Source organism: Martes martes (genome assembly GCF_963455335.1).
Source record: "Martes martes genome assembly, chromosome: 13".
Lineage (NCBI taxonomy): Eukaryota > Metazoa > Chordata > Mammalia > Carnivora > Mustelidae > Martes > Martes martes.
Window position 1 is genome coordinate 85,577,589 of NC_137901.1, and position 27,634 is coordinate 85,605,222.

General features: G+C 43.1%; 1 protein-coding gene across 2 annotated transcripts in view; it reads right to left on the minus strand.

Moving 5' to 3' along the window:
• Positions 1-27,127, minus strand: part of ANAPC5 (anaphase promoting complex subunit 5) — a 43,424-nt gene extending 16,297 nt beyond the window's left edge. The window contains exons 1-10 of one of the 2 annotated variants that reach the window (XM_080821811.1): positions 26,780-27,127; positions 23,369-23,448; positions 22,792-22,901; positions 21,739-21,931; positions 13,563-13,629; positions 9,934-10,035; positions 8,771-8,961; positions 4,937-5,018; positions 4,217-4,306; positions 214-395 (exon numbers count right to left, since the gene is read on the minus strand). In XM_080821811.1, coding sequence (XP_080677937.1) covers positions 214-395; positions 4,217-4,306; positions 4,937-5,018; positions 8,771-8,961; positions 9,934-10,035; positions 13,563-13,629; positions 21,739-21,931; positions 22,792-22,901; positions 23,369-23,448; positions 26,780-26,986 — 1,304 coding nt within the window. In that variant the 5' untranslated portion in view covers positions 26,987-27,127. The remainder of the gene's footprint in view (positions 1-213; positions 396-4,216; positions 4,307-4,936; positions 5,019-8,770; positions 8,962-9,933; positions 10,036-13,562; positions 13,630-21,738; positions 21,932-22,791; positions 22,902-23,368; positions 23,449-26,779) is intronic. The other variant, XM_080821812.1, reaches the window with a different exon arrangement.
• Positions 27,128-27,634: the final 507 nt, after the last annotated feature.

Sequence of the window (27,634 nt, forward strand, 5' to 3'; positions counted from 1 at the left end):
ATGAGCACAGGAAAGAACTTTACAAAGTCTGTGCAAAGTACAAAAATGTTTTAAAACTATAAGCATTTTCTTTAATCCCCTGCACGAACAACTTTCATCAAAGGGGAAAATGACTTGTCCGTTTGGCCTTTCAGAGAATCAGTTTGCTAGCTTCTGCTCACCTCTGGAAGGATTCCTGCCCCTATGGCCTTGAAAGTTGGCTTGAAGACCCACCTGCGGCCATAGAGTCTCCAGATGGCTGTTTTCTGTGCAATGCTGATATCGATGAGCTCTGACAGGCTGTGTTTCCAGTGTAGGAGGTCAGAGTCCTTTAGGGCATCCATCAGTTTGTTTGCTGTCTTCCCAGCAAAAGCCCTCTGCTGAACTAGGGACTGTATTCCCAGGGAGGCGAGGTACTAAGGGGACAGACATACCCCATGACTCCTCAAGGTACAAATTACATGACACAATTGTTCACTTTTCTGAAATCTGGCATATTTCACATTTCAGCACATGCAAACCGACAGCATTATTTAAAAAGAAATTACCTATATCCTGACCCTAACCCATATGAAATGTATTCCTGAAAACCTGGGGCTGGAATAGAGGCAGGCGGCATGCTGAGAAGAGCCAGGGCTTTGACATAAAATGGGCCTGGACTTAAACACACTCTCTGCCACTTATTCTGTGAGTCAAGGCCAGTTAGCTTCCTAACCAAGCCTCAGCTTCTTCATCTGTAAAATGGGCAGAAACTCTTATCATTAAAGAATTATTGTGAGAATTAAAATAAAACAGTATTTGGGGCACCTCTGTGGCTCTGTGTGTTAAGCATCTATCTTCAGCTCAGGTCATGATCTCAGAGTTCTGGGATGGAGCCCTGTGTGGGGCTCTGCTCGGCGGGGAGCCTGCTTCTCCCTCTCCCTCTGCCCCTCCCCCAGCTCATCCAAGTGAGCCCTCTCAAATAAATAAATAAAATCTTAAAGAAATACAAAACAAAACAGTATGTGTCAAACAGTGTTGGACACATTATAGAGTAGGAGTTGTGTGGTTTGTTTTTTTTTTTAAGATTTTACTTATTTATTTGTCAGCGAGAGAGAGAGAGAGAGCACAAGCAAAGGAAGCAGCAGGCAGAGGGAGAGCGAGAAGCAGGCTCCCCACTGAGCAAGGAGCCCAACTTGGGGCTGGATCCCAGGACCCTGGGATCATGACCTGAGCCGAAGGCAGACGTTTAATGGACTGAGCCATCCACTCGCCCCCAGAGTAGAAGATTTTTAATTTCCCTTTTTAATTTTTTTAAGATTTTATTTTATTTTAAGATTTTATTTATTTGGCAGAGAGAAAGAACACAAACAGGGGGAGCAGCAGGCAGTGGGAGAGGGAGAAAGCAGGCTCCTTGCTGAGCAGAGAGCCTGACACAGGGCTTGATCCCAGGACCCTGGGATCATGACCTGAGCCGAAGGCAGATGCTTAACCAACTGAGGAACCCAGGTGCCCCCTAAGCTGAGTCTTTTAAGTTGTGCTTTCACCTTTGAAAACAGTATCAGAAGTTAATGAAAAGATAAGTACGCTCATAATAGTCATCCTTTAAAAATCTTCCTACTTCAGGGGTGCCTGGCTGGCTCAGTTGGTACAACATGTGACTCTTGATCCCGGGGTGGTAAAGTTAGAGCCCTACATGGGATGTAGAGATTACTTAAAAATAAAATCATGGGGCACCTGGGTGAGAGAGAGAGAGAGTGAGTGCACAAGCAGATCACAGTCAAATCAAGACCCCAGCTCAGCGGGAGCCTGCTCTTCCCTCTCCCTCTGCTTGTGTACTCACTCTTTCTCTCTCAAACACATAGACAAAATCTTTAAAGAAAAAAAAAAAAAAAGTCAGCTTAGGGGCACCTGGGTAACTCAGTCCGTTAAGTGTCTGATTCTTGGTTTCAGCTCAGGATGTGACCTCAGGGTCATGAGATCTGAGCCCTGTATCAGGATCTACACTCAGCAGGGAGTCTGCAGGAAGATTCTCTCTCCCTCTCTCTCTGCCCCTCCCCCTAGTAAAATAAATAAATAAATCATTTTTTTAAAAAGTCAGCTTAAATCCAAAACACAAATTGTACTTACAAAGTCTATCATTTATTTTAAGGGACAACTTACTTTTGTCCTTATAATCAATTTTGTACATGTAAGTTTCCTTTCTCAAAAATGAAGCAAATGGACAGTTTACAGATTTAAAAAGCATATAAAACGTGTCGACTGTACCTCAATTTTTTTAAGTAGGAGCCTCACCCAGCATAGAGCCTAACATGGGGCTTCAACTCACAACCCTGAGAGATCAAGACCTGAGCTGAGATCAAGAGTCAGATGCTAAACCGACTGAGCCACCAGGCGCCCCTTCCATTTTTAAAAAGCATATACAATGGGTTATTACACATATTGCTTTCAGTTTTCCTGGACCTTGCTGCAAACTTTATGAGAAAGAATGCTTAAGGAGTCCCACTGCCTATGGTGCAGTTTTTTAGAAGATGTTTTTGAGCAGAATACAATTCTGACAGCAACAATAATCTAGACTCTGACAGTCATTACTGCTACATATGTGACAACTGAGCCCTTTCACTGCCCCTCAGTATTTGTCACCAAGGACTATAATTCAGGTCCTTCTCTGTCACTTAAATTAAGAAGAGAAAAATGTGGGGCGCCTGGGTGGCTCAGTGGGTTAAAGCCTCTGCCTTCGGCTCGGGTCATGATCCCAGGGTCCTGGGATCAAGCCCCGCATTGGGCTCTCTGCTCGGCAGGGAGCCAGCTTCCCTCCTCTCTCTCTGCCTGCCTCTCTACCTCCTTGTGATCTCCCTCTCTGTCAAATAAATAAATAAATAAATAAAATCTTTAAAAAAAAAAGAGACAAATGTACCTGTCAGGTTTACTGGTTCCTGGCTTTGTTTACTTTTAAAACCAGATTAGCAAACTGGTTCTGTAAAGGCCCAGGTAGTAAATAATTTAGGTTTTGAAGGCCACATTTGGTCTCTGTCACATTTTCTTCTTTGTTGGTTATTTCCCCCAACTATTTAAAAATGTAAAACCCATTCATAGCTTGAGGGCCATATATAAGCAGGCAACAAGCCAGATTTGGCCCATGGGCTTTAAAGTTTGCCAATCCCTGGTTTAAAAATAATCTTTTCCTGGGGTGCCTGGGTGGCTCAGTCATTAAGTGTCTCCCTTGGGCTCAGGTCATGATCCCAGGGTCGTGGGATCGAGCCCCGCATCAGGCTCCCTGCTGGATGGGAAGCTTGCTTCTCCCTCTCCCACTCCCCCTGCTTGTGTTCCCTCTCTCACTATCTCTCTGTCAAATAAATGGATAACATCTTTGAAAAAAAAAAATAGTAAGCCGGGGCGCCTGGGTGGCTCAGTGGGTTAAAGCCTCTGCCTTGGGCTCAGGTCATGATCCCAGGGTCCTGGGATCGAGCCCCGCATCGGGTTCTGCTCAGCAGGGAGCCTGCTTCCTCCTCTCTCTCTGCCTGCCTCTCTGCCTACTTGTGATCTTTGTCTGTCAAATAAATAAATAAAATCTTTAAAAAAAAATAGTAAGCCTTTCTTGAAAATTTTCTAAGTAAATATGTGGAAGTCAATGTTGATCAATAAACTAAACAAGGATCTCACAGAATTGGTCAACGGAATAGATGTTAAGATAAAGGGAGCAGGGGCACCTGGGTGGCTCAGTGGGTTAAAGTCTCTGCCTTTGGCTCAGGTCATGATCCCAGGGTCCTGGGATCGAGCCCCGCATCAGGCTCTCTGCTCCACGGGGAGTCTGCTTCCTCCTCTCTCTCTGCCTGCCTCTCTGCCTACTTGTGATCTCTGTCAAATAAATAAATTAATTTAAAAAAAAAGATAGGGGCGCCTGGGTGGCTCAGTGGGTTAAAGCCGCTGCCTTCGGCTCAGGTCATGATCCCGGCGTCCTGGGATCGAGCCCCGCATCGGGCTCTCTGCTCAGCAGGGAGCCTGCTTCCTCCCTTCTCTCTCTGCTTGCCTCTCTGCCTACTTGTGATCTGTCTGTCAAATAAATAAAAATTAAAAAAAAAAAAATAAATAAAAAAAAAAAAAATAAAAAAAAAAAATAAAAAAAAAGATAAAGGGAGCAGCGAGAAACCTATTAGACAGAACTTAGTGGTTTGACTAACAGTTAAGGTCATATGAAACTACCAAGAATGAAACCACACCATTTATTTAAATAATCTCACAGGAAGATGAACCTTACCGGTAAGCCAAAATGTACTGCCTTCTTCACAGAGTGTTCTAGCAGGACATAGCTATCAGATCTCTTCTGCCCCAGCACATAAAGCCAGCTCTGGTAAGAGAAATCATCAAAATATATTCTAACAATGATAACAGTTAACGTTCTATTGAAATATCAGCACGGCTCTAAGAACGATTTAACAAGGGACAAGATAATCCTCTAAACTACTCTTCCACGAAGTATGAACCTAAATGAAAACCACTGAACACGTTAAAACTCAGACTGAGCCAAACAGCCACTGATTTTCACCTCTGACAGCAATGAGTGGCAAGTGTTAAGTAAAAAAAACCATGAAGCTCCCATATGGCCTTTAATTGAGAAATAGAGATTCTCAGGGAATGTTCAATGAATTCCGTGTTCTCCTTGTGCTTGGTGTTTATGCTTTCACAGGACAATGTCTCCTCCAGCTACCAGGTGTCGCATACACCTTTTTGTTAATACCAATGTTTAAGGTGGTAGTTTTGGATTAAAATTTTAGATTAGAAATGTCCCCCAAAGCAAAACAGAGATCACGAATTAAGAAAGATAATAACGATGGGCTGCCTTTTCTGAATTCTGCTAACTAGTTTCCCTTTACTGCTAAGGGCCTTCCAACTACAAAACAACCCAATTCAAATGACGCCATTCGAAGGCCAACTCAATCCACAGGCAGAACTCCCGAGACAGGAGGGGGCGGCTCACCAAGCAATGCTGGAGACACACATGATCGTTGGACTCCTGGGCAATCCTAATGGCCTCCTGCAGGGCGAGCTCTGCCTGCTGACTAGAGAAAGACCGAACGTTAATAACTCATTAACAATCACAAACATGTCCAAGCAATGTAACAGCAAGGCATCTGTACAGTAATTCATCCGAATAGAAGCCTCTGGGTTGGAAGTTGTAACAACGAGCTTCTTCCGTCAGAGGCACTTCCCTCCCCTAGCAGCAAGAAACATTCATAGTAGAGACACAGAACAGATCCTTTCTAAGGCCCTACAAAGGGCAAGAAGGAATGGCTTTTCTTTTTTTTTAAGATTTTATTTATTTATTTGAGAGACAGAGAGCATGAGAGGGGAGAGGTCAGAGGGAGAAGAAGACTCCCCGCTGAGCAGAGAGCCAGATGCGGGACTCGATCCCAGGACCCTGGGATCATGACCTGAGCTGAAGGCAGAGGCTTTAACCCACTGAGCCACCCAGGCACCCCCAAAACCAGTTTTAAAAAGTATTTTGATGATATTCACTTCTGAGATTCTTTTTCTGTTGACATGGCTCCACTCCATCTAAGATGTCTCCCTTAATCTCAGATTTGTGGAAATTTAGCCAACTATCCTTGGCCCCACTGAGCTCTCACCTCTGAAAACACCCACAGAAATACTATCTGTAACCCACGTTGCAGTGCTTAATTAAATACTACTGTGTATCACTTTCTATTTTTTAATCTGTGTTAATTTTATTTCTTCAAATAGCTTATAAGCCCAGAGAGAGTGAGCTCTTAAATTTTGGGCTTCCTAGTGGCAAGTCACAGAAAAGAAGTTCTATAAATTCAGGGTTATGGACGCTCTCAAAATCAAATCAGAAATTCTATGGGTATTACTTATTTTGGAAAAATTTACATAAGGAATTTTATTTAAAATTAGCAATAGCCTCACACAATCCATTTTAACTGGGGAGAACTGGATTGTTCCTTAATAACCACTGATTTGAATAGAGGTCAGAAACAGGGGCACCTGGGTGGCTCAGTCATTAAGACTCTGTCTTCCGGCCTTTGGCTCAAGTCATGATCCCAGGGTCCTGGGATCAAGCCCCACATCGGGCACCCTGCTCAGCGGGAGGCCTGCTTCTCCCTCTCCCACTCCCCCTGCTTGTGTGCCCTCCCTCAGTGTCTCTCTGTCAAATAAATAAAGAAAATCTTTTTAAAAATTAAAAAAAAACAAACAGGTCAGATACATCTTTCCTATTTTACATTTCTTTTAAATTCCTTTCAATGCTGAGATTCAATAGGACATAATCTACTTGAGGACATGAAGCATATCATCACATACAGGCCCTCAATAAATATCAGTTGATTTAACTTTACTCAATATCTGAAGACCACATAAATAATGTTAAGTTAAAAAAAAAAAAAAGAGGGGCACCTGGGTGGCTCATGAGTTAAGGCCTCTGCCTTCGGCTCAGGTCATGGTCCCAGGGTCCTGGGATCGAGCCCCGCATCAGGCTCTCTGCTTGGCAGGGAAGCCTGCTTCCCTCTCTCTGCCTGTCTCTCTGCCTACTTGTGATCTCTGCCTGTCAAATAAATAAATAAACTCTTTAAAAAAAAAAAAAAAATATATATATATATATATATATATATATAGCTTCAGCTTTAAAAAAAAAGAAAGAAAGAAAGAAAGGCTTTTGGGAGAACTGTATAGACAGTATGCTAAAACTAAAGAGGGATTACTAAGGGATTACTTTTCCCAAGGAGGAGGAAAAGTTAGATCTACCAAATGGTAGATTCCTGGGTAGATTAAGACTGCTTTAAATCTCTATTCAAATATGAAGTTAGTAGAGGTTAGGGAGGGCTGACCTGCTACCTTATTATGGAAGGAGTGATCTGTGCATATATTTGGAGGAGTTTCCCTTATGAAAACAACAGCACTCCCCAACCCTATTCTCATCTATCACCTTTGTGTATTATGTTTAGTGTTTTTTTAATCATCTACCTCTCTACCGTAAATTCCATGAGAACAGAGGGTTTTCCCCTTTTTTTTCCTCCTATACCCTCAGCGCCTAACACTCTAACACAATGCCTAGTACACAGCAGATGCTCAGTAAACAACTATAATGACTTTCAAGAAATCTTCACACGCCTATAAGCTAAGTGACAAAGTTTTACACATGCCAAGCTCCAGGACTAGAATCAAAGAAGCTAATGGAGTACATTAACTAGCAATTAACTTGATGCAGTTAGTTGTCTCTCCTATTGTAAATATATAAATTCTGTACACCAACAGACTATTTGTATCTAGAAGGCTGAATACAAATTTCCAAACCCTAGCAGAAGCTGTTTTGAACACAGAAATCAGTTAACGGTAAATACTACAAATGATATTGCTGTTTATTATGAGAACATAAAAAAGCGGAAGTTTCCAATTAAGAGGTTGTTACAGCTGGGCAGACAAAAAGAAGTCGATCAAAAGATAACATGGATCTCATAAAACCATGTACTTTAGAGTAGACTCGAACCTGAGTCCAACTATCAATCTGATGCTTCAATTCCCTTTCTGACATCTGGTCTAGGCTTGAGCACCTTGCTGACCCTTCCTTATAGGTTCCATGTGGCACCACCTTCCTTATCACAGGCAAAGCACAGCCCTTTCCTTGTACTTCCCGCTTTTATTCTTCTCCAGGAATTACACCCTTGGTCATCTAAGTTTTCTTCACATGACCTTTTATGACATAAACATGCCAAACACATGCTTGACTAAATCATTTTCTCTCTAGGTTCACCATTCTCATATCCTTCCCAAACTGTTTACATGACAATGTCTTGGAATGCCTACAAGGAGACTGTCCCCCACACCAGCTCCAGCCTGTCTATGTCCCTTTGAAAATGTGACAATCAGAAATAGAATTTCTGACCTAAACAGCAATGGGTAGAAGTCTCAATTCTTGAACTTTGGACACTATTATTTCCATTAACACACCCTACAATCTCTATTCAAAAATGCCTGTAGCAGGGGTGCCTGGGTGGCTCAGTGGGTTAAAGCCTCTGCCTCTGGCTCAGGTCCTGATCCCAGGGTCCTGGAATCAAGCCCTGCATCAGGCTCTCTGCTCAGCGGGGAGCCTGCTTCCCTTCCTCTCTCTCTGCCTGCCTCTCTGCCTACTTGTGATCTCCGTCAAATAAATAAAAATCTTAAAAAAAAAAAAAAAAAAAGCCTGTAGCAGAGACCACATTTCTCTCAAAGGAGAAAAAGCCGTGGGGGCGGGGGGAACCCTTTTAATTAAAAATTCACTACCTTTTCACCCTTATGCACATTATTTCATTGTTTCCAAAATACCCTCCATGTTTTTATCCACATAACTCTATTTAGTAATTAATAATTGGGAAATCTTATTTTTATTCGTTAAAATCATAAGCATATCTTAGCAATGGGTAAGCCAGTGTCACCCCACCGAACTGCCTGAATTCTATTCCAAAAGCACAAACATGTGGCTTTTAGCAAGGTGTATAGAGTTTTATCCAGTAAAAGTTCTACTTCCTTTTGGCTTTTTGAAAAACTGAAAATAGCTTTTGTACCTCAATATTACCTCCGAAAAATCCTTTTGGGAATCTCTGGCCTAATGACCTAATTTCCTTTTAACTCAATGGCTGTTCTTAGAAGGAAGGAAGAGGCGGTGCACTAAGACAGTAATGCTCAACAGTGACACTAGGGGGCAGACTGCTTAAGCAGAAGATTTTTGTCAACTTCTGTCCAGGGAAAGAGCTTCCCTCTTTGGAAGTTAACGTCTGAGAATCTCTTCAGTCTCTGCGGCGACTAAAACCTGCGGACTCACTAGTGACCGAAGCGGCAGTGCAGGGCGGCCAGGTTCAGCGCCGCGTATCTCAGGCTCCGGCCGTAGCCCTCCTCCCCGTTACTTTTGCTTTCGGCCCCAGTGAGAATCAGGCGATCGAAATAATGAAGGAGGCTGTGTGTGGAACTGAACACGTCTTGGACCCGGAGGTTGTTTAAGTAGCTGAGATAGTGCTGAAACAAGAAACAACGCACGTATTTTAAACGTTCGGCTTCCTCCTGCGTGAGACTAATTCAGAGCGTCCCACTGGCTGCAAACACCCTTGTACCCCCAGCCCTCCTAGCAAGACAGCTTAGCCTAACCTTGCCCCACAGACAGGATAAAACAAGTTCAAGATACAGTGGTCTGTTTCCTCCTTAGGGAGCCCCCAAATGAAAAATGGGCACCCCATTAGGACTTGCGTCAGTTTTATCCTAAATATACGTCCACTATGCCACTGCTTATATTAGGTGATGGGGTGGGGGGGGGGGGACTCACCTAGCTCAGGCATTGAGAAATACTGTGAGCTCAAATTAAAAAGATTTTAATTCCTGAGTTCATATAAAAATTACAAAATTAATTTCTGTAAATGTCCAAGTCATAACACAGTGAGTTTTTAACTAGTATACTAAGTTAATTATCTTGCAATTATTTTGACACTATGTTCCTTTTGTTTGATTCACTGAATTAAACCTCCCTCCAACAGGCAGATCCAAATCAGATATATTTCTGCATGTGAATAAAGACGTCAAATCCAGGTACTACTAAGAAAGTTTGAAAAAAAAAAAAGAAAAGAAAGTGTTCAGGGTAAAAATCCAGTAAGTAGTGGAATTATTTGAATTTGGGAAAAAAAAAAACTAATAAAAGAGAAAGGAAAACAATTTTTAGCCCCCAGACTTGAAAAAAATAAATCAATCTACTCTATCATCTGTCCATTATTCGGAGCCTCAGAGAGACGAAGCATGAACAAGAACAGTAATAGACTGAAGAAACTCCTAATGGCCCAGAGGTGAGTTTTGGGAGGAAAAGCTTTGTGACCTAGGCTTGTTGACTTGCCAACATTTCTTCGAAGAAATGGGGCCAACGGGCCAGTCCTCATTTGCACGGCTCCTCGACCCCTCAATATAGAGTAGCCTCACTGGGGCTTTCCAACTCAAAAGACTTACCGCTTCAGCAAAATCAGGATTAAATTTCAACAAGTTGTTCAGTTCTTTCTGCAAAGATGCTGGAGTGAGGGCTTTTGTCTCATCATTCTTTAACAAAGAAGCCTGAAATTTAAAAATGACAACTCAGTGGAAAGACATATATACGAACCAGCATGCCCTATATCCTTTTTTGTAGCCACTGTCTCCTCTTGACCACACAAAACACTGTCTCCTCTTTCTGAAACTCAAAGCCTTCCAATTACCTCTGCCCAGTCGCATGCTCCTCGCATGCTCCTCGCATGCCCTACAAACTCCTGCTCCTTCTTCAGGCCCCAGTTGAGACTTCCGCCACTTGCTTGTATCACTTTCTAGACTAGGTAAGGTCCTGTAAGCCCCTACATGTGCCCATAAGCCCCCTGCACTAACCCTTCCTGCAGTACTTTTCAAACTACATGAAAAGTACCAGTGTGACCCAACCCAGCCCGTGACCACCCTCAGGACTGGTAGTATATACCTCCATCCAGCACTGCCAGGGGCCTCATAGCACTCAGGGGCCCTACTCCTGGTTAACTGTGTCATGTAGATGGTGCCAGCAATGATTATACAAAATACGTAGAAAACTAATTCTAAATTAAATATTAGTACTTAACCTTGTTACAGACACTCCAACTTTACCTAGACAAATTTGTATTTATAAATAATAATTTGTATTTGAATGTGTTACATTGTTATAGAAGATTAGAGAAACATGGAAAGGCATACAGAGGAAACAAAAATCATCTGTGCCCCTCCACCCAGAAATAACACTATTAATATGTCAGTGTCTTATTTCAGTCTTTTTTCTATGTGTGGGATATATATGTGATACATATATTTATACACCTATACCATATATTTTTTAAAAGATTTTATTTATTTATTTGACAGACAGAGACCACAAGTAGGCAGAGAAGTCAGGCAGAGAGAGAGAGGGTGAAGCAGGCTCCCCTCTGAGCAGAGAACCTGATGTGGGGCTCGATCCCAGGACCCTGGAATCACGACCTGAGCTGAAGGCAGAGGCTTTAATCCACTGAGCCACCCAGGCACCCCTCCACCTATACCATATTTTTAACAAAATTAGAACATGATATATCACTTTACTTCCTGCTCTTTTCTTTTATTTATTTATTTATTTGACAGAGAGATCACAAATAGGCAGAGAGGCAGGCAGAGAGAGAGAAGGAAGCAGGCTCCCCGCTGAGCAGAGAGCCCGATGCGGGGCTCGATCCCAGGACCCTGAGATCATGACCTGAGCCGAAGGCAGAGGCTTTAACCCACTGAGCCACCCAGGCACCCCTTCCTGCTCTTTTCATTAGTATTATAAAGTTTGTCTCATCATCGGTCTTTGAAAATATGATTTTTAAAGCAAAAGTATTAACCCTGTGACCATCATATTTATTGCAAATACTTTTTCCCATTTTATTGTTTGCCTTTTAGTTTTGTTAGAATGTGTTCTGACATGCAGACATTTTAATTTTTATGCTGAAAAATCAAATGATCTTCTCCTACGTGTTTTCTTCCATTGCTTTTATGTTTAGAAAGTCTTTCCCCACCTAGAGATCACTTAAAAGTTAATATGTAGTTCCTCCCAGTTTAATTATAGCTTTATATATTCACATTTACCCTTTAATCCATCTGTAAAGTACTGAAGTGTGAGGATGAGGTAAAGATCTAGCTATATATTCTTTTTTTTTAAGATTTTATTTATTTATTTGACAGAGAGAGAGAGATCACAAGTAGGCAGAGAGGCAGGCAGAGAGAGAGAGGGGGAAGCAGGCTCCCTGTTGAGCAGAGAGCCCAATGTGGGGCTCGATCCCAGGATGTCCTGGCCAAAGGCAGAGGCTTAACCCACTGAGCCACCCAGGTGCCCCTCTAGCTATATTTTCACTTCCACACTTAAACAGTTGTCTAGATGGGTTTTTCTAATCTGTTTGAAATTCATCTGCAGGGTGATCCTATCACTTTTCATCTAGACCTAAACATTTTCTGCAGAAAGAAAATTACTAACAAAATTAAGGAAAATTAGGAAAGTAGAACAAAAAATCAAAATCCTATACTTGAAAACAACATGGGAGAAAAATATTCAGCTTCTGTTACCAAGCAAATGAAAAAGTACAACTCAAAGGCACCAGCAAGAAATGTCCCTGGTAAAATGTACTGATGACTGAAATGCATCAAAGATGAAATGGTGGCTGGATAAGGGATGTGCAGGCATATGATAAGGAGAGAATAAAACAGTAATTGTGGTATCTAGGTGACAGGTATGTGGGCATTCACTGTGCAATGCTTTTCAACTTTTCTTTCTGTCTGAAAATGTCCATAATAAAATGTTAGGGAAAGAGAAGTCAGTCTTCCAAATCAGGTTTTTGGGCTGTGTTAGTCACACACTATTATAAAATGAACATGTATTACAACTTTAAGAAAAATAAAATCATTGGGTGCTTGAATGGCTCAGTCAGTAGAGCATGTGACTCTTGATCTTGGGGTTTTAAGTTCAAGCCTCATGTTGCGTGTAGAGATTAATTAAAAATGAAATTGTTTTTTAAAAGACTGAAAAAGAGGGGTGCCTGGGTGGCTCAGTCGGTGAAGCCTCTGCCTTCGGCTCAGGTCACGATCTCAGGGTCCTGGGATCGAGCCCCACATCAGGCTCTCTGCTCAACAGGGAGCCTGCTTCCCCCTCCCTCTCTGCCTGCCTCTCTGCCTACTTGTGATCTCTCTCTCTCCCCCTGCCAAATGAATAAACAAAATCTTTAAAAAAATAAATAAATAAGAAAATCACACACAAAATCATAAAGAACACATAATCACCACTGTATTGTTAGCAAAGAAAAGAGGACAGAGAATAAGGAATAATGCAGATTCACTAATAAACCTACTAACAAGACAGGCACATGTGATGACATATAATGCCACAGGACATGTTTTTACTTATTAAAGATTTTATTTATTTATTTATTTATTTATTTGAGAGAGGGGAAGAGAGCAGGGGGAGAGGTAAGGGGAGAAGGAGAGAGAGAGAGACTCTCTAGCAGACTCCCTGCTGAGAGTGGAGCCTGCTGCAGGGCTTGATCCTACAACCCCAAGATCATGACCAAAGCCAAAAATCAAGAGTTGTATGCTTAACCAACTGAGTCACCCAGGCACCCCTCCACAGGATTTGTTATTAAAAGTTATGGAGTGTATGGGTGGCTTAGTCATTAAGCGTCTGCTTTTGGCTCAGGTCATGATCCCAGGGCTATGGGATCGAGCCCCACATCAGGCTCCTTGCTCTGCAGGGAGCTTGCTTCTCTCTCTCCAACTCCCCCTGCTTGTGTTCCCTCTCTCACTGTCAAATAAGTAAATAAAATCTTTAAAATAAATAAATAACTAAATAAACAATAAAAGTTTATGATAGAGGCACCTGGGTGGCTCAGTTAGTTAAGCATCTGCCTTCAGCTCAGGTCATGATCCCAGGGTCCTGGGATCGAGTCCGTGTCAGGCCCCCTGCTCCGTGGGGAGCCTGCTTCTTGCTCTGCCTGCTCCTCCCCCTGCTTGTGTCCCCCGATAAATAAATAAAATCTTTTTAAAAATTAAAAAAAAAAAGGTTGTGATAAATAACAGAATTAACATACCTGTTGAGAAAGAAAAAATTCTGCTTGTTTTTGGGAGAGAGGCCCACTGCAAGATACCTCCTCTTCTCTGGAAGAAAATAAAACAAAACTACTAAGGAATTACACCACGGGGATGGAAGAACCAGGTGATGGGCACCAAAGAGTGCACATTTCGTGAGCACTGGGTTTCATATGAAGTGCTGAATCCACTGTATCGTACACCTGACACTAGTATGACACTGTACGGTAACCAACTGGGAATTAAAATAAAAACTTAAAAAGTCAAACAAGCAAACAAAAAAGAATTACACAACAGCAAGAATGGTAAGGCTGACAAAGTCAAATAACTTCATTAGAAGAGCTCAAAAACCTTTACAATTAGTTCTCTCCTCTCAGGAATAGAAAAAAACACCCATAAAAAGTGATGTTGAATGACCTGCCACAGTTTGCACAATATAATGATGGAGAGTTATAGACCTAAGTATTACATAGTGTGATCTTTCCATCATACACATCTCTCACGGTATGCCTGATTTAAAGCCTTTTAGTGGTACCCCCCAGCTTCCAGAATAAAGTCCACGCTACTTAGCAGGGCAGGCGCAATGCTCCATGAGTGGTCCTAGCCACGACTTCTCTCCTTCACCTTTTCTTTCTAACCCATACCCCAGCCTGACTTCTTCACGGATCTCCTATGCACCAAGATGCCCCGGAAGCCTGCAGGGCTCATTGTCCCACCCACTGTTGGACTGCAGTACCCCATCCATCATTCAAGAGTGACTCAAGTGTCATGTCCTCCAAGAATCTCTGCTGACGCCTCCCACTGAGCTCCCACCGTCTCCTAGAGAGGCTGAGCACAGCACCGATGCATCGCCACACCTGCCTGCTCTTACTTGCAGTTGGATGCCAATACTGAGCACCATGCCTAGGAACAAAACGGGCACTCAGAGTTTGCAGAATGAATGAATGAAGAGTTTCTATCTCCTTGCTACAGATATAAGATGTGGTGTACTCAAGAGCAGGAAAAAAGTGGCTTCTGCTAAGAAATATCTCCCTAGAAATTTACATTATGCAGAATTAACAGACAAGAAATATAGGGATGTAAACCTGGGCTTGAGAAATCTACACACGCACAAGAGTGAAGCCTTATTTTGACACCAATATATGAGTAATAACACCCTTCTGCCCTGAGACTCTGAAGAAATGGACTCCTGTATAGGATGATGGTAAGTATAAAAATCAATATTTACTCATAAAGAATGCTTTCATTAGATGCACTCTGCACCTAATACAGCAGTTCTCCAACTTTTGTGTAAATGATATGTGAATGGATATTCTGAAAGAAAATACTTCTGAGGTTACATAATTTGGGGAACGTTACACACTCTATCTTGCTTGGAGATTCATGACGCAGGTGAGAGAAATCCAACAGAAAGAAACTTTATTTACTTTTGTTTAATGTACCACTTAGCAGACTCATTGAACGAAGAATCCTTTCCTCACAACTTTCAAGAAGCACGAGTGTTCCACGGAAAACACTTCGAGAGGTGCTGCTCTAATATTCTCCTGGCTTCATTTCTGATAAATATTACCTAACAATCCCTAAGGCTGTGTATCAGATTCTACAACCATTGCAGCTGCCAAGAGAAAGCCCCAACCGAGGTCTAACAAAGATCAGTGACACAACAGTGACCTGGAGGGAAATGGAAAACGAATTTGCAGGCCAAGTTCTCAAACGGAAAAGTTACTGGGCAGTAAGGAGCCCTTTTCTTTTAACACACCTCGTAACCAAGGTAAACCCAAGGCTTAGAAGAAACATGGCTGCACACAGAAAGGCTAGTGATAGGGCACCTGGGTGGCTCATTTGGTTAAGTGTCTGCCTTCGGCTCATGATCCCAGGGTCCTGGGATTAAATCCTGCATTGGGCTCCCCACGTAGCGGGGAGTCTGCTTCTCCCTCTGACCCTCCCCTCTCTCGTGTTTTCTCTCTCTAACAAGTAAACTCTTTAAAAAAAAAAAAAAACTTAAAAAAAAAAAAGGCTGGAGATACGTAAGATTGAATGAATGAATGAATTCATCTGAATGAAACTGGACACACAATACTGGTCCCATCCGCCTCTAAAGTCCACAATGATCAGGGCACCTGGCTGGCTCAGTCAGTAGAGCATAGAGAAAATCAGCATCATGCAAACTGAATCTTTTTTTTTTTTTTAAAGATTTTATTTATTTATTTGACATCGAGAGAGAGTACAAGCAGGGGGAGTGGCAGGCAGAGGGAGAGGGAAAAGCAGGTTCCCCGCCAAACAGGGAGCCTGACACAGGGCTCGATCCCAGGACCCTGGGACCACGATCTGAGCCAAAAGCAGCCGCCTAACTGACTGGGCCACCCAGGTGCCCCTGCAAACTGATTCTGTAAAGAAGGAAGTACAGTTCCCACAAATGAAGGTCGAATTCGGTTCCGGCCTCCATAGTGGCAATCATAGCCGACATGAACCAGCCTGGGGAGAGCAAGTAAAAACACCATGGCCCATACCATCCTTCAGTGACTCCTCCTGTTTCCTCGGGGCCCCACACATACGTGCAGAAGAAAGTAACTTGTGAGAAGCCACAGAGGTATTCAGTTTAGGAAAAAGGCTACCCATTTGGGAAAAGGGCTCAAGTATACCTTGCTTATAAATCCAGTTATTAGCTGGGACAGAATTTTAGACTTACTAGTGCTAGAAATCAAGGGCACTTAAGCTGGGTCCGTGGATGGGCTTTATTTAAGTCCATGAACCTTGTAAAACTGCACTCAAAAGTTGGAAAAATGTACGTTTCTAATATGGACATAGCATATGGCATTTGTGAGACTCTCAGGAGTCTGGAAATTCCTCTCAAAGTCTTAAATCTACCACTGCACTGAAATTTTAAAAATATGAGATTAATCAATCAACAAAAATTTTATTTTTTGTTTTTGAATATTTGCAATGCAGAAAACGCCAGTCTAGGTGCAGGAGGACACACAACGTGTTAACAGGCATACAGTCCTGGGGAAAGCTGAGACTCGCCCAGGTGAGAAGATAGCAGTAAGCGATAAATGCCAAATGTGACTATGAACTCTGTACTGAGAAATGGGGGGAATCACTTGCAAGCTGGGAAGGAGCAGAGAAAAGGATGACAAAGAAGGCGTTCCAGGAAAGGGAAACAAAGCACGAAACCAGGACCAGGATAAAGGATCCAAGCTGAGAAACTGCAAGTAACGTCAGAAAGGTCAACTTCGGAAGGCCTTGAACGCCAGCTGGGGAGACTGTGAACTCCTTCGAGGTTTCTGAGCAGGATATTGACAGAAGCAGGGGCGGTGAGGGACTGGGACAGGAACAGTTATTAAACATCCAAGGAGGAAGCGAGGACCTCACCCTTCTGAGGTGAACAGAGGGCATGAGGCAGCCCCTCTCCCCGAGCCACACTGTCCTCCATCTGTGCCTCCGACACGCGGCTTGCCCTGTCTCGGAAGCAGGGTGTATGCCGTGTGCTCTGGCAATTTCTCCTGGCTCCTTCACCACCCGGCTCTGGGTCTGAGGGGCCCCTTCTCAGCCGGACCCCAATTTCTCTCTCTCTCCCCTCTACCTGAGGGTTCCATTTCCTCTCGACGGCAATGCCTTGCTCTGAAACTACATTACTGATCAGTTGCCTCTCTATTATCTGACCCTCCCCGCAGGACTCCACGAGGACAGGGCCCTCTCCCCTTGGTGACAACACAGCCTCTTACCATGGTATCTGGTACACAGGAAGCACTCAGGAAGTATTTGTTGGATAAATTAATGAATCTGGGAGATTTATATTAAATCACTGGCAAGGGAAGAATTACCAGAGAATTTCTACTCCTGTTAGGTCCTTTTAGGAGCACAGGGAAGCTGTAATTACAGCTGCCTGCAGACCAGTGGCCTCCGTGGCAGACTCACGCGGGCTAATCCTATCAGCTGGCTCCTGACAGCAGGCACTTGGCAACTCCTGGCAAATGAAACACAGGCTCAATTTCACTGTGCCCTCTCCTCTGTGATGGGATTTTTTTGATAAATGATAAACATCCGTGGACTAAATATTTCTTCCCTCTCTTCTAAACTAACAGTGGGGGAAAAATCAATTAATTAGTGGTTGGGTTTCTCCTTCCATATAAGAATAATTTCACTGTGGGATGGGAGATTTGCAAGCTATACAATATTTCTTTCCTCTTTCTAATTTGTTTTATTATTTATTTATTTATTTCATATAGGCTCCACGTCACGCAGCGTGGAGCCCAATGTGAGGCTGAATTTACGACTCTGAGATTAAGACCTGAGCTGAGATCGAGTCGGACATTTGACGGAATGAGACACCCAGGCGCCCCACTCCTTTATAATTTTAATACGAATTTCCAGGGCAAGAAAAATAACTTTCCTGAAGAAAAGAGACCTGAAAACATTTCAATAACAAAAAAAAAAAAGAAAGAAAAAGAAAGCAAACAGAAAGGAAAAATAAAAGAGCTAAATTAAGAAGCTTTTCATAATGCAATAAAACATTAGAAAAGATCACAAAAAATGAATTTTCCTCTTTAAAAGAACCAAGAAATGAATGTAAATATATTCTTTCTTTTTTTAATGTAAATATATTCTATAAAATAAAATCTTACCACAAGTAAAACCATTTCTTTGTTGACAAAAAATTGTGATAATTGAGAAAAATGTTTATTTATTTTTAAAGACTTTTTTTATTTATTTGACAGAGATCACAAGTAGGCAGAGAGGCAGGCAGAGAGTGAGAGGGAAACAGGCTCCCCGCTGAGCAGAGAGCCCGATGCAGGGCTTGATCCCAGGACCCTGAGATCATGACCCGAGCCGAAGGCAGAGGCTTTAACCCACTGAGCCACCCAGGCACCCCAAGAAAAATATTTAAATAGTGTTTTTCTTTAATTTCAGTGACAAAATTCAGTTACTATATGTACACTATCTTCTGGAACTATACATACACCTTTTTTTTTTTGGTCCAGAAATGTCACTTACTGGAAAATTATGAAAATTTACATTGGTATACATTTTTTAGCCATTATAGAGCATTCTGCATATTGTATATTTTAAGTGAAAAAACATTCCTGTTTTATCACTGGGAAGACATAAAATTACAATATATATGCAATTTGATTCTCAGTTCTTATGGTTTCAAATTCTTCACCCCTACTTTTTAAAAAAAGTTTTTTTGGGGGGCGCCTGGGTGGCTCAGTGGGTTAAAGCCTCTGCCTTCGGCTCAGGTCATGATCCCAGGGTCCTGGGATCCAGCCCCACATCGGGCTCTCTGCTCACCCTCTCTACCTGCCTTTCTGCCTGCTTATGATCTCTGTCTGTCAAATAAATAAGTAAATAAAAATCTTTTAAAAATATATAAAAAAATTTTTTAAAGATTTTATTTATTTGACAGAGATCACAAGTAGTCGAGAGGCAGGCAGAGGGAGAAGAAGGGAGGCAGGCTCCCCGCTGAGCAGAGAGCCCGATGTGGGGCTCGATCCCAGGACCCTGAGATCATGACCTGAGCTGAAGGCAGAGGCTTTAACCCACTAAGCCACCCAGGCGCCCCTAAAAAAAGTTTTTATACATTGTAATTCACTGTAGACTTTTTTCTCCTTTTTTTCTTTTTCTTTGTTTGAGTATAGTGTGCACAATGTGACATTAGTTTCAGGTGTACAACATCATGATTTGACATGAAACGATATACCTTCATAGTAAATACACTGGGTCACACACAGATGAGTTCTTAGAATAGGATAAAAGCAAAACGATGCAGTTAGACCTAATTACACAGGATTGATTTAGGAGACAGGCAAACCAAAATAAGTCTGAACTTTAACATTTCGCAAGAACCTGAAGTAGATAAAGTAGCCAGAACAAGGTCGACCCTGCTGCCTGGATGCACTCCTGAGACAGCTGAGCTAAAAGAGAAACTAGAGAAAAAGGGCGCCAGTATTCACTGGCCATTTACTACGTGCCAGGCATAGTTCCGAACACTTACACGGATCTGACGTTTAATGCTCGCAACTCCCCTCTGAGGAAGGGACAGGATGCCCCGTTTTGCAGATGAGGACGCTGAGGCACGGAGAGAGAGGATGAGTAACTGGCCCAGAGTCACACAGAGGATAAGTGGAGGAGCCGAAACCCTAAGCCAGCAGTCTGTCACCAGAGCCAGACTCAAGCCTACACTGTTCTGCCTCCACTACATGAGAGGCATTTGTCAGCAACTCTAAGTGAGCGAGGTTTTGGAAGTATTTAATGGTATATAAGCTCTTGCGCCCAGTACGTGCTCAACAAATCACGGAACCAAACAAAGGCCACTCTCAGGAACCACCCATTCCCCGACGGCGGTTAGCCGGCCTTCTCAGGGCAGGCGAGGCTTACTTAAATCAGAGCTCTGAGCACACTGCAGTGTGATGATCTGTGATGTCAGTCGTCCTCACCACACTGTGGGCTCCTCGAGATCAGATATGGCATATAATGTACACATATATATGCACGCGTATACATGTATATGGCATATACTGTACACATACATACACACACGTATACAGCATATACTGTACACACATATATATGCACATGTATACACGTATATGGCATATACTGTACACGTATATATGCGCGCATATACACATACATGGCATATACTGTACACATATATACGCACGTGTGTGTCCTTCTCTCCCAGCGGCAGTAGTTTACTTGGGAGGTGATCCCAGGTAACAGCTGGGGGGAGGAGAAGTGAGGGAGCGAAGCGAAGGAAGTCAGTAAAAAGCGCTTTAGGGACCACTGGGCAGTGCGGGCAACAGGCTGTGTGTGTTGATTTTCTGCAGTCACTCATCCAGCACATATTCACCAACACATTCTGTGAGGCAGGCACTACACTAAGCAGTGCGAAAGATGCCCCGAAGCAAGACAGACAGGGGTCTTAGATCTGAATGGGTGCCAAGGCAGAAGACACAGGTACGACAGAGTAAGCAAAGAAATGTGAAAAGTTACTCTGTAAGGAGAGCCCTGAAGGAACTAAAGAAGACAGAAGTATTTGGGATGGAGATTACTCCAGAGATGTGGTCAGGGAAGGCCTGTGTGACGACGCCGGAGCTGGAGCTGAAGTCAGCGTGGAGTATTCCCAAAGCTGAAAGCAGGCCGAGCTGCTGAACCGCGGAGAGCGGAGGGGAGAGTGAGGAGCAAGAGGCAGGGAGGGTGACGGGGCCAGAACACACAGCCACTAAGGCCGTGATAGGCTGGGATTCTGGTCTGAACGCCAACAACAGTCGCTGAGCGTTCGGGGCAGAAGGGTACGGTTTACATCCACAGGGGTTCCCTTGGATGCTGCATGAAAGACAGATTGCAGGGAGACAAGAGCGGAGGCAAGGAGGCCAGTGGGGAGGCCAGAGAAATCTAGCCTTAGGGGAGACGCGGTGCTAGGGCTGCAGGGGCAGCAGTGGCAATGGAGACAAGTGAACTAAGTCCAAACTGTCATGGAAGAACAAGTGCCTGGGCTGAGGGACTAGCTGTCGGGGTGATGGAGAGGGGGAACCAAGGACACTCTGAGGTTCTGAGCTTCAACAACTAGGTGAGCAGTGGCACGCCATCTCCTGTGCTTAAACTTTAAGAGGCACGCCATACATTTTCACTGAGTTAATCAACTCTTAATTCACTCTGACATCAGGAACACTATCGGTCCGGGAGGGTCCCAGGAGGAAACAAATGGCACATTCAGATGCGGTGATTTGAGAAGAGTTTAATAAAGGACCACTTATAAAACTCAGGGTAGGAAACAGAGAAGCCATAAGGGACAATACAGTTCCCAGGGCTGGTGAGTGGGGAACCTGACACCCCAGGCCTGGGAACCTCTTCCTAGTTCCCGGATCCCACAAGAACACAGAGAGGACCACCTGATAGAGGCTGTGACCCCACAGACGGTCCACCATGGCCCTGAAGGAAGGGAGCCAGCAGATCAACAACCTGACCCCACTCTCCTCGGCCCACTACTGCCTCCCAGTCAGAAATCAGAAGGCAAGAAGCCCACTGATGCAACCCATACAGGTCAACTTCTTGGATCTAAAGGGGCAAAAAGACAGCGGGCAGCACGGGAGCGCTGAATGAATGAGGATTTACTATGCCTGTAATTATACTATTTCACAGGAAAGGGATGCCTACCCGAAAAACCCAAATTACCGTATAGACACATCAAGTTCTTCTTTTTCCATTTTTCTTTCGCCCTCCTCTCTGTTGGTCAGTTCCATGTCAGCATCTTCCACTGTCTTTTTCTCACCATTTTGGAAGTACTGTTGAAGGGCGGTGTACAGTTTAAACACTTGACTGAAAGAAAGCTTACTGTAGGCCAAGATCATATGGCGCAGAAATAAACCTAGAAAATAACGACATACACAGGAGAAGGCATTAACTAAAATCCAGGCTACACAGCGTTGATACTGCTTCTTGCAACTCTGCCTTCAAAAGAATCAAAAAGAGACACTTGAAATTGCATTCCCTCCTCCCAGAATGTTCTTCCCCCATCTTTCACATTACTGGTTTCCTCGTCTTATACAGGGCTCAGTCCCCACCTCACCCCTCTACTCCCACGCCCTATCATCTTTAGCTATCCAAAATGTTTTCTCGTGGCTAATGGAACTATCTGTATTATGTTATTTACTTGTTTACTTGTAACCATCTGGCCCCACCCTACCAGCATGCGATCTCCACAAGAGGAAGGTCCCTATCTATCCTGTAAGTCCGGATCCTGGCACACAGGAGATCATGTTAGCTGATGTTGAATAACATAAAAACTACCCCACAAAAAAGCCAAATGAAGTATGGATATCAACCTAACAGAAAAGCCTCAAGAAATTTCATGTATGCACCTTATAAACTATAGCAATGATATAGTCTCACTTCACCTCTGTTCATAAAAGTTTAAATAGTGACCCTGACTTAGAGTCGTACAGTGCAGACAAGGAATCCAGAGAACTATGAGAAAGAGCTCTGAAACCCTAAAAGGCCCCAGGACCAGGCTAATAGTTGGGACTATTACAGACAAAACAGAAGATGCTTTTCCACAAGACAGTTACATAAACATAGGATACAATGGCAAGGCAAGAAATACCAACTAAAACATGTCCAACACCCCACTGTGTTTGTTCAGAAATGGCAGAGTCATGATAGATATGATTCAGAGAGCTGCTCACTTCAATGAAAACATTCTCTGCTCTCCTTAAAAGAGCGTCATACCTACTACACTCGTTTTGTGAACCTCTGGTTCAGTTCCAGAAAAAGAATCTGAAAGGTCATCAAAAAATTGTTCCATATCCTTCAATTCGCCTTCAGCCATCAGTTTGATTCTGAATGAGAAAATTGAGGTGCGTATTTTAGGAAGTCCCTCTGAACATCCTCTCATGTTTCACATTCCACAGTCATACCCAATAAATCTATTTTAAAAGCAAATTAGAGATTCATATAAAATGGTAGCACATAAAACAAACTTGACAATCCAAAATGTCACTCTCATTATTCTAAAAAGCATCACTGCTCATGTTTTCTTGATCATAAAATGTGTCAAAATAACAGATCAGCCAGCAAAAATGGAATTCTCTACAACGACTAAAAAGAACAAGGTAGATCCATACCGAAAAATAAATTTGGAAACAGTATGTTTAATGTTAACCATTTTTCAAAAAGAGAAGTAAAGTACTTAGGAAAACTGAGAGTAACAAAGATATATTTTTAGAGAATTCATTATCTTGTGCATTTTTCTAATTTCCATCTACATAAATGTATTTTCACATATACAGAAGGAAAGAAAGCTCACCTGATCTGTACTGAATTTGCCAGCTGGGGACAAGATTCTTCAATTAACTTGTACAGTTTAGACAGTGTAATATCTGGGCCCTGGATAAAGATGACAGGGAGGTTACAGATAAATTTTAAGAGCTGGAAAATGGTAAATAGTAAACATGAATTCATTTATCAACCCCTCTGCTTTAACAGGTATTCCAAATGTGAAATTTCAAATCACAAAAATAACCATCCTATAAAATGCTAAAGGAATACCTCACATTTGCAAAGCACTCTGGGTTCATTGGAGGAAAGGTTTAAAATGGAAACAAAGCATAGACTCTGTAGTCCAAGGACCTGCCCTTCCTTCCTTTCTATTTTGTAATCATGGCAAAGCTAGATTCCTTCATCAGTAAAATGTAGATAATCATAACCATCTCCCTTGTTCCTGACAGAGAAAGAGTAAGAAAAGGAAAAGTGCTTTGTAAACTGGAAAACATTATTCAAACACACGTGTCCTATTTTTCACAAACATAATCTCATTTGATCCTTCCCAAAACCTTGTGAAGTAGGCAGACACTATGTGCCCAAGTCCATAAAAGGTACCAGTAGAGACAAAGAGTATGCAACCTTGGCTGTCAAGAAGATTACGATCTAACCGGTTTAAAACCAAACACTGGGGGTGCCTGGGTGGCTCAGCAGGTTAAAGCCTCTGCCTTTGGCTCAGGTCAGGATCCCAGGAGCCTGCTTCCTCCTCTTTCTCTGCCTGCCTCTCTGCCTACTTGTGATCTCTGTCAAATAAACAAATAAAGAAATCTTTAAACAAACAAACAAACAAACAAACAAACACTGAATCTTTTTTGGAGAGTAAGTTGACACCATATATGCCAGTTTTAGACATGGAAAAGAACGTGTAAGTCCATCAATAGTTAATCCATAACTTATAATAAGTTATAAACTTTTTTTAAATATTTTATTTATTTATTTGACAGAAAGAGATCACAAGTAGACAGAGAGACAGGCAGAGAGAGAGGGGGAAGCAGGCTCCCCGCCGAGCAGAGAGCCCGATGTGGGGCTCAATCCCAGGACCCTGAGATCATGACCCTAGCCGAAGGCAGAGGCTTAACCCATTGAGCCACCCAGGTGACCCTACAAACTTATTTTAACATTAAAATTAGGAGTTATATTTCTTTCCTTATTGGGAATACAATGCAGCTGTTAAAAATAATTAGGTGGCTCTATTCAAATGTGCTGACATGGAAAGCTCTCCAAGACTGGTTAAGTGAAAGGAGCAAGCTATAGAATAGAATTTAATTTTTGTAAAAAAAAATTTTTTTTAATTCAAGCAAAATTAAAAGGATACAAATATACCCTTACAATCATATGCTTCTATTTATATACACATGGATTTAAAAAAAGGTCTAGAAAGCTCTATTTTGACCCGTGACTCCATAAATAGTTGAATGAATGAACATTAACAGTGATAATCTCTGAAAGGCGAAAGGATTGGATGACATGAAGAACCATAACCTTTCACTCCATTAATTTTAGTATCAGCTGAAGTTTGTACAATAAATTTTTGTATATTAGTTGAGTAATTAAAAATTAACTGGTTTTTAAAAATTAACTAATGCTTAAAGCCAAACATTAAGCAAAGGAATTGAGAGTCTGGTTGGAATGTTACTAGATCACATGGTATTTAGCCGAAGAACCACAAAGGATCATTTAAGACAGAAAAAAACAGCATGAACAAAGGCAGAAAGCTGTGAGCTAAAACACAAGTACTGTTTTGTTTCTTTCTTCTATTACTGAATCTTACAATATAATGACTTTTATTTCAATAATGGGGAAAATACACTTGTAATAACAGTAATGTGGCTAGGACTGGGAGGTACAAGTAATGGAGACCCCATTCTTGTATTCAACCAACTGGGTAAGCCACTTAATCTGTGTCGGCAGTACCCTCCCCCAACTAATAGGGGTGAGATATATATATACACATATATATGGATATATATGTATATAAAATATGTATGTATAAAATGTATACATATAGATTTTTAAGACTTTATTTATTCATTTGAGAGAAAGATGGAGAGAGCACAAGCAGGGTGTGAAGCAGAGTGGGAGGGAGAAGAAGACTCCCGGATTAGCAGGGAGCCCAATGTGGGGCTCGATCCCCAGACCTGGAGATCATGACCTGAGCAGAAGGCAGACAATTAACCAACTGAGCCACCCAGGCACCCCTGGGTGATGTATTTTTTAAAAAGCCATTAGGGGTGCCTGGGTGGCTCAGTCAGTTAAGTGGCTGACCTGGTCTCAGTTCAGGTCATGATCTCAGTGTCCTGAGATGGAACCCTTCATTAGGCTCCAAGCTCAGCCAGGAGTCTACCTGAGATTCTTTCCGTCTCCCTCTCCTTCTACCCCTCCCCCTGCATGTACACATGCTCTCTATCTCAAATAAATAAATCTAAACAAAAAACCAAAAAGCCCCCAAACGCTTTATCAAGCATATTGCTGATGTGGGGGCCCAGGACCCCAGATCTTTGTTTCTGCCACCACTGCTCAATAGACAACTACTCAACCTTCAAGTTCCAGCTTAACACTCCACTTCCTAAGTCCTCCCCGTTCCCGGGAGTACACCCATCTGCCACAAGAGGGTACATCCCATTTCACTTATTCCACACTTTTACTTGGGTGCTCTACTAAGCTCTGGGGATAACAGGAGTGAACAAAAGTAGCACAAAACACGGCCCTTATAGCAGTCGAACAGGGGAGAGTCAATCATAAAATCACACATACAAATGAGAAAAACCATAACTGATATAAAAGGTGCATGACCCATGAAAACACACTAAAATGGAAAACAGCTAACACTCATCATTTTACTATATGCCACAAACTGTGAAGCAGAGTCCAATTTAATACAAGCCTCCCAAAACATAGTCTCTCTTACTGTCCCCATTTTACAGAGAGAAACCAGAGACCCAACTAGGTTAGGGAACTTGCTATCCCCTGAGTCTGCGAAATGAAAGAAAACATGGAAGGGCTTAACCAACAGTTAAGTGTTCAAGGTCGGCTGCTCGTTTTAGGTAATTGCGGTCCTCGGAGAGCCTGTTCGATTCACCCTTCTCCAATGCTCAGGGCTACGTGTAGCCCCTCTCCCTAGATGACGGAGGATCTGGGGAAAGCATTCCTCCCCCTAGCACTCAGCTAAGAAATGCCGGAGACAAATATGAACCCCAAAAATGCATGTAAAGCGCCCGGTCGATGGAGTAATAAGGACTCGTCATTAGCAGATGGCATTAACTCTTTTTGAGGTCCTCCGGGGCTTCAAGAGTGTCGGCTGAACACTCGTGCCCCCAGGCCCAGGGCGGTGTCCAGCACAGAACAGGTGCTCAGTAAAGGTTTGCTGAATGAGCGGGAGCCGGCGGGGGCCGCTCACCTGCAGCAGCGGCAGGAGCAGCTGGTTGAGCCTCCGCCGCTCCATGAGGCTGACGGCGCCCTCGCCCGTGCGGCCCATCTCGTTCAGCAGCACCAGCACCGCGATCTTATACGGCGTCACCCAGTCCTTGATGCCGAACACGTTGGCGTGCACCACCCCATTGGTCATCATGGGGTTGAAGTAGAGGCTCTCGTGGACGCTGGCCATGGCGCCCCAGAACTAAGTCCGGGAGCCCGGCCGCTCCACGGCGCGGCCGCCACGCCCGGGTTCCGGGGGAAGAAGCGCACCACCCTCCTCGGGCCCCCGCAGGACCCCGCTGTAGCCCAGGAAACGGGTATCCCCGCTCGCGGCAAGCCATTGGCCAATCAGGGAAGGTAAACCAGAGCACATGGGAGGGCTACAGCCAATTAGAATATCCAGGGGTGCTGTGCGGGATGGGGCAAAGACGGTGCACCTCAAAACTGAGTCCCTACAGAAACTCGAGCGGAAGAAGTAAGTTCCCGAGTGCCTTGGGGTGGGACAGTGAAAGGAAGGTGATTCCTTGGGGGCCGCAGCTGAACGTCCCTGGTTGGGGTGGTTGGGGGAGCTGCCAATTTGTTTAATTTGGAAACAGTTAAAATTGAATTTTGAAACAATTCTGTTTAAAAGCAACGAAATTAAATTTGCACCTTTAAAATTCGTATGCGTTTCATGATGTTAAATTCGAAACTCAGTGTTTGGAAGTTTCATTTAGTTCTTTTAAGACGTGATGAAACATTTTTTTCTCAGTATTTCACAAATGTCATTTAGAGACAGCCGAGGCATAGGAGGTGATACCACTTTCGTTTCCTACCCAATAAACTACAAGACCGCTAG